A 7,609-nucleotide genomic window follows, 5' to 3' on the forward strand; every position below is an offset into this window, starting at 1 on the left:
TTCTAATCACCGTTTGATTTGGAATAGCACGTGAAGCCAACGGATCGGACGGAGGGAGAAAGGAAAGGGAGGAAATATCAAATATGAGACTGAGAGGCAAAAGTGGGGAGGGAGAGTGTAGACGGGACTATCAGAGTATGGACGTGGGTTGGACAGGTAAGAGACATAATGGGTGGGCCTGGGCCTATCTACTACTTCAAATGGTGGGGGTGGGGGGGGGGGAGGGGAGGCCCACATACATGCTGTTTCCACTTGAGGAAAACAACGTTGCCGACGGTAGCCTCGTCTTGCTTCCATTAGTGGAAGGTTTTTCCCCCATCTCTGAAGATGAGATGCACTGGCTAGAGTTGCCTTGTCCTGATGCGATATGATGTAGCTCCTTTACCTTGTGGGGTCCACACTCTGTTTCCTTTGTGACACACACACCCGCCATCTTCTTCCAAAGTATATTTTTATTTTTTTTTAACCAAAAGTCACTGACTTCTTTTCATTATAAATATAAAAAAAGAAAAATGATAAAAAGAAAAAAACGAGGTGCGGCCTCGTGGGCCTGGGTTGCGGACCTCAATGTCCAATTGGTCGCTCGAAAGACCAAAAGTGGCAACGTGGCCCTCTCCCGTACTCTTGGATTGGACTTTTCTGGAAACACCTTCCTTTTCTTTACATTATTCCCATTTCCTTTTCTTGAAACCCTGCTAACTCTGTGCTTGCCCCTAGGCACTAGGGTCTGGATGAATGACAGGGTTGGCGATGGCGAGTCAATATTATTCTCCTTTTTCTTCCCAAACTACCCCCTGTTTCCCTGTCAGTTACCAAGTTTTTAGATTTTTTTATTTAAAAGAGATTAGATTTCAAAATACAAATGATCGATAGAAAAGGAAAGTTCTGTAAAAATTAAAACTTTTTTTATGTACTGTACGGGATGAAATATTAATAAAAAAGGAAAAATAAAATAAAATAAAAGAGAGATGATACCAACATTTAATCTCAGAGAAATGATAACCAATGACTGTAAAAATAGAAGAAATAAGCAAGTAATTAGTAGTGTCTGGAATTTCTTTTAGCCGATAATGAAATTCATAATGAGAGAGAGAGAGAGAGAGAGAGAGAGAGAGAGAGATGCTTTTCGATTTGGTTAACGTGGGAACAATATAACCAAGAAAGAGATGGTTCTCTTTTTCCACTTTTGTTTTTTTTCCCCTCTAGCTTCACTACAAGTAATGGAGAAATTAACCAGTATAAGTCTAAAGAGAGAAATTAACAGAGACAGAGAGAGTGATGAGTAATCAGTTAAAGTCTTTGGGTTGGGGGGTTGTTGATGGGCGATATAGGGGGTCTATGAATATGAATATGAATGATTGAAACTAGGGGATAGAAGAGAGAGAGAGAGAGAGAGAGAGAGAGAGAGACCAATGGTGGATTCTGTTGCTTTTAGCTAAGCTTTCTCGTCCTGGCCTCGTCTATACTGTATTCGGCACTTTGGGGGAGATAGCAGTTCTGGAGTGCCTTTTTGCATCGAAACTCTTTTCTTACGTTTGTTTTCTCAAGTCTGGCTGGTATATAATTATATACAAATAAAAAGCAAATTAAAATAAGCAAAACATTATGCAGAGATATTATTATGTGGTTGTATGAATTTCGTTATACAGAGTGGGAAGAAAGCAAGATATCTTTTGCCGACAGCAACCCAAATTCCGATCTTGATGGAGAGAGATGATCGGTGATCCTAGTTTGTTCTTTGTTCATACGTGGAAAGGTCGGAGCAGCTTGGATCTTCCATATTCTGGAGACCACCACGACAGACAAACAAGGAGAAGAAGACGACGACGGAGGAGACACCATGTGGGATCTCAACGACTCGCCTGATCAGAGGAAAGAGGAGGAATCCGAAGGCTGTTCCTCGCAGAAGACGTCGGTCGATGGAGACGAGGACAAGGGCAAGGGGGTCGGATCCTTTTCCAATGAAAATTCCAGCTCCTCGGCTTTGGTCATCGAAGATGGATCGGATGAGGAGGAGGATCGAGGCGCAAGGAGGAAAAGGAGTAGTAAGATCTTCGGCTTCTCTGTGACCGACGATGACAACTGCTTTTCCGAGAATGAACCGGTGGTGACCCGTCAGTTTTTTCCGATCGAGGACTCGGAAATGGGGTCGACTCCTGTCGCTACGGCCTCCTTGCCGCGGGCTCACTGGGTTGGTGTCAAATTCTGTCAGTCGGAGCCTCTTGCTGCTGCCAGACCTATAGACGTTTCCCAGCCCATGAAGAAGAGCCGGCGAGGGCCAAGGTCTCGAAGCTCACAGTATCGTGGCGTTACCTTTTACAGGAGAACCGGACGTTGGGAGTCCCATATATGGTTCGTTTCTTCCTGTCTAAATGCGATATTTATCATCATTTCTTTTCTCCCCCTTTTTCTCTTCTAAATAATTCTCTTTTCTTAATCTCTTGTTGCTGTTCAACTTCTTCAACTACAATGTTCATGTCCTTTCCATGTCGTTCTCGATGCAGGGATTGCGGAAAGCAAGTTTATTTGGGTATGCAGATAATAATTTCTGTTTTGTTAGGGAAAAACACTGATTTCTTTTGGGTGGATGAAGTGTGTGGTTACTGATACTGAGATGTTTCTGTTATGTGGTAATAGGTGGATTCGATACGGCACATGCAGCTGCTCGGTGAGCTTTTAGCCCCATTCCCTACAACCCAGTTTCTCCGATGCTTGTAGTTTAATTATTCTGTACCTTTGTTTTATTTATCCACCCTTTAAAAAGGTTGTATGGAGATCGTCTTTTCTGAAACAGAGAAATATTGTTTCAGTGCATACGACAGAGCAGCTATCAAGTTCCGCGGAGTAGAAGCAGATATAAATTTCAGTCTTGATGATTATGAGGAAGATTTGAAGCAGGTGAGAGCGAAAGGGGATACAACTTATCTTCACTCTTTTTTTTTTTATTAATTAAATCTTCTACAGTAAGCCTTCTTTGGGTGTTTAATATTTAACTGAAATTGAAAGAAGAGGCACTGTAATGTGATGGTGGTGACAGATGAGCAATCTAACCAAGGAGGAGTTCGTTCATGTACTTCGCCGCCAAAGCACTGGCTTTCCCAGAGGAAGTTCCAAATTTAGAGGCGTAACCTTGCACAAATGCGGAAGATGGGAAGCTCGAATGGGCCAGTTCTTAGGCAAGAAGTAATTGTACTCTACCCTTTTCTTCATCTTCCATTGAAAATCTTTACATTATTTCCCTTTCTCGTAGCTAATGGATAAGACGATTCTTCTTCTTTCTCTAATTAATCTTCTGACATTACTCACGCAGATATGTATACTTGGGTCTTTTTGACACCGAAATTGAAGCAGCCAGGTATTTCCCTTCAATTTTCATATGCTTGATTTTTTTGCTGATGCTTAGAGCATTCTGTTTTGGGTGCATATCTACGAGGCTACGACTAGTTATCTTCTGTTCTTTCGTCGGTTAGCTTTTAGAGTGTTAATGTGTTGATTGATATCTGTGCAGGGCTTATGATAAAGCTGCAATCAAGTTTAACGGTAAGGAAGCTGTGACTAATTTTGATCCGAGTATATACGAAGAGGAGCTCAATGCTACTGGTAAGCCATAAAAACGATTATGGTTGTTTCTTTTATATTTATTCTCTTCTTTCTTTCTAGTAGTAAGAAAAAAAAAAGGAGAAGAAAATTGCAATGGCAACCCTTGTCCAGGTAAAGATGTGGATCACAATCTCGATTTAAGCCTGGGCAGTTCTGCCCCGAAGCGGGATGGTCTTGAATTGGGGATGGGAGATCTGCGACACTCGTCAACGCCTATCGAAGCTGATTGGGGGATCAGCAATGGGGGCTGTAGGTCCAAGGTACATTGGTGTTCTGTTGCTTCTTAGTTAATCAAGTATAGCCACCGAGCCTTAACAAATTCGAACTAATGCAGGATGAGCTATGTAGAAGCAATCACAGACAAGACGAGAGCGAAGAGAACGAAGCTGTGAGGATGCTCAACCAGACTCACATTCAATCCCCGGTGTCGCTGAAGGGAAATGAAATGCAAGGACATGGGCAATTACGGCGAAGCGGGGAATCCCCAAAGGTTCACATCCTGCACCTGCAACAACAATTCAATCCTTCGAATTATCAAGTGGGTGTTGTTATTTAGAACTTAGAATTGAGACCCATTTCAGTATCATCATCGATGCGATTAGATGCTGCCGTTTCTAACAATTGGACTGTTGTACTTAATTTTGCCCTTTTGTTGTAGTATCCATTCCCGAGTAGCTGCGACGGGGATGACCGGATTGGAGTCGTAGGAGGAGGAGTTCTGTCGCTAGCGACGGGCGATTCCCAACAACGGCAAATATCGGGATGGAACCGAGGCAGTGATAGTAGTAGCTGGGCTTCTGCTGGTTCTTCACCCCAAGTGTTGGCTGCAGCATCATCAGGATTCCCATCATCGCAGATAATAAAGTCTCCAAATTGGCCGCAGAAGAATGGGTTCCACTTTCTGACGAGACCCACCTGACCTGACCCTTGTTAGAGTCGAAAGTCTTTCTGCGTCGGCCATTTCTCTCAATCTCATCAATCGTTTTTTGTGTCGATCTTATTTGTTAGTCACTCCATCCACTTTCCACTTGTAAAGATGAAAAGAGCTTGAGCGAGGTAACTAACAGGAGCTCCCTCCAAACTCCAATCTTATGAGAAACGATTCTGCCTTTTTCTTGCGTTGTGTAATTGCTGATCTGATTTGATTTCCTCTTACTGATTTACTCGGTCTAAAATGGGTTATTATTATTTTTGATGGTTAGCGAAATACCCTTGTTTTCCGGTCGACCACGACCACTCTTCGGAAATCGTTGAAAAGCTGAAACTGATAGATTACACTGTCTAAAATTCCCTAATCAAGTAATGATAGCTTATTATAAGAAAAGCAGGCGTGGAACCCCAAAATAAATTATTAAAATGTATTAATACTAATGTCAATAAGAGAGGAGGGGTATGTGTATCAGCAGTAGCTGGCAGTAGGTCAATCAGATTGCACAGCCCCGACAAAAGCCCAATTACTTCTCGGAAATATCGTCGGATTGAGGGTGAAAGAATGACGTGTCGCTATCGTCGGTGTCCTTAAAATCAGTTCACGGCGAATACAGTCAGACATGGCTATAATGACGAGAGAGACCTAACCTCCTAAAGGCTTCAAAGCTTGCCCAGTCCTACCACTACCACCTCATCTCCTCCGATAATCGGAAAAAGGGGAACCCTCTAAAGCTCGCATCTTCTGATCTTCAACTCTGTGGGCTTAGGAGTAAACGGCGTCTGTTCCGACACGTCCTCATACGGCTGTTAAGCAATCAATAGACAATAGTTACGTAGTATTTCCTATATATTAGTTAGTTAATAATTAAGTGGCAACTTGATTTTGACAATAATTTATTTAACAACTTAATTACTTGGAATGGTATTTTAGTTAATCTAGTTATTAAAGTAATACAATCCAACTCCCCTGCCTGACTAGCAAAGCAAAAAAACATGAGAAGAAGAATAATAAAGTTTAGGGAATAAGGCAGGCTGCTTCCATCATCATGGGCGTCATCACATCCCAATCCCAGTGCAATAGTTCTGTTCCTCCTACTTTCGTTCAATAATGTCCCATTCCTCTGTAAAGGAAATGGCAAAGTAAGGAATCGGAACCAAACCTCCTCTTGAGTCTTGGCCTCCCCACCCCACTCAAAACAGAGAGAGAGAGAGAGAGAGAGCAAAACCTCTCTCTCTCTCCTTTATTAATAATTGTTTTTTCTCAACTTTTTATGGCTGGGTCCCGGTAAATTTTATATATTTAAAAAAGAAAAGACAGGCAACGTCCGTGGGTGGTTGTTGATTTCCTAAATGATAGTTAGTAGCTAAGGTGGACCTCAGAAAAGAGGTCCCTCCCACAGTCCCACTTGGTCCTTGCCCCTTCCATATAAATTTGTACCACACGAATACCAGCAGCTTCACGACCCTTATCTTAGATACTTCATCACTTTGCATCGGATCTGCAAAGCCCTGCCACCTACGACAACACTTCATCACTTCATCTGCTTCGTCGCCATCATCGTCATCGTCATCGTCATCAGCGTCTCTCTTTCTCTCTCCAAAACAAATAATCACAAAATGAAACATCTAGTTTAGGGTAAAAATCTTTGACACTTGTCGAAAGGATATTAAATGGGTGGCAAATTTAGAGACCTCAACGGTCTAGATAGGACGTATACAGGAAAAATTGACTCAATCAATCAAAAATAAAAAAGCGAATTTTCTAATAAAGAGATAAGATGAGTTTTCTCTTTTCTGTACGAGGGAATACTTGAACAAGTGCATGTTTATAAGAAGACGGGTGGTTTCAGGGCTGGAAATAGCAAGAGACAGACAGGGAGTGAGAAGAGAGAGAGAGTCAATGAAAGTAGGGGATAGTTGGATACGCAAGCAAGACTGGGAAGGTAAAGTGGTAAACTGTAAAGGTAGGTAGCGTGGCCGTGGCGTTAAACATTATTATAAATTGGGGTGAGGGGTCTGACAAGGCAGTCTTTTTTGGTTTCCTCTTCGGGGACGCACCAACCCTAAATCAAAGTCCGACCGTTCCGGTTATCTCACTTTCTCACTTTTCCTTTTCTGGCTTTCGCTCCTTTATTTCCTCTTCCTCCATCCACCTCGTCCCCCCTCTCTCTCTCATATATACCACATGGGGAAGGGGAAAGGAGAGAGTGTGTTCGGATCTCATCCCAACAATTAAAACACCGCCCAACATCATCTCCAATCTCCATGTATGAGATATGCGGACAGAGATCATATTGGACCATGTCATGGGTAATTTTATTTTAATTTATTTTTTTTGTTGAGAGGAAATCGAAATCCCAAGTGATCCTCACGGAAAGGAGAGAGTGTGTTCGGATCTCATCCCAACAATTAAAATACCGTCCCAACATCATCTCCAATGCATGAGGTGTGCGGACAGAGATCATGTTGGACCATGTCGTTGGTAATAAGGTTTTGTTTTTAGTTTTTTTTTTGTTGAGAGGAAATCGAAATCCCAAGTGATCATCACGGAGGAGTAAGGAGGACAAAGGGGAGAAAGGGAGGAGGGGGGGGGAGGGACCTATCACCTTTGTCGTTGGTGTGTCTCAATTCTCAAACGCTGCTCTCGAGTCTGGACCCTGGAGACGCATTCCCATTGCCTCATTTGCACGCTATCACATTCGTTTTGGGCCACATAAAGGTATATATAAATATATAGATTTTACCATATATATTAGAATAAACAACATAAAAGCAACTGCCGACCCAACACCAAAATAGCTACACATTGGTCCTACCTATAATCCGTCCCGTCTCGTCACTCACAGCTGCTGTGGTCCCCAGGGGAGGAGAGAGGGGGTGTAGCTCAACACCATAGCTGGGCCTAGGTTAATTTGCTGCATACAGTAATAAGGAATATAGTTTTACCAAAAAAAAGTAACAAGGAATATAACAATAATAACAAAATAAAAAAAGGGAGGAGAGTCGAGACGCGAAAAACAAAAAAAGAAAAAGAAATAAAAAAAATTAGAAAGCAATTGTAAAGGCTACCAAAATTGGG

At 42.3% G+C, this 7,609-nt stretch overlaps 1 protein-coding gene across 5 annotated transcripts; it reads left to right on the top strand.

Moving 5' to 3' along the window:
- The first annotated feature begins 1,180 nt into the window (after positions 1 to 1,180).
- TOE3 (target of early activation tagged (EAT) 3) lies at positions 1,181 to 4,775 on the top strand. 5 transcript variants are annotated; one of them, XM_088943832.1, is made up of 11 exons: positions 1,248 to 1,556; positions 1,650 to 2,352; positions 2,505 to 2,530; positions 2,638 to 2,668; positions 2,811 to 2,898; positions 3,038 to 3,183; positions 3,311 to 3,355; positions 3,509 to 3,600; positions 3,712 to 3,860; positions 3,935 to 4,138; positions 4,259 to 4,775. In XM_088943832.1, the coding sequence occupies exons 2-11, from the start codon at positions 1,841 to 1,843 to the stop codon at positions 4,517 to 4,519; spliced, it is 1,554 nt and encodes a 517-aa protein (XP_088799958.1). In that variant the 5' UTR covers positions 1,248 to 1,556; positions 1,650 to 1,840; the 3' UTR covers positions 4,520 to 4,775. The 5 variants fall into 5 exon arrangements, with proteins under 5 accessions (XP_088799959.1, XP_088799957.1, XP_088799960.1 ...); XM_088943830.1 differs by having other exon boundaries at positions 1,249 to 1,556; positions 3,679 to 3,860; XM_088943833.1 differs by having other exon boundaries at positions 1,181 to 2,352; positions 3,679 to 3,860; positions 3,935 to 4,090.
- Positions 4,776 to 7,609: the final 2,834 nt, after the last annotated feature.

This window comes from Nelumbo lutea, chromosome 5, assembly GCF_056320005.1.
Source record: "Nelumbo lutea isolate HS-2025 chromosome 5, American lotus-T2T, whole genome shotgun sequence".
In the NCBI taxonomy this organism is placed as follows: domain Eukaryota; kingdom Viridiplantae; phylum Streptophyta; class Magnoliopsida; order Proteales; family Nelumbonaceae; genus Nelumbo; species Nelumbo lutea.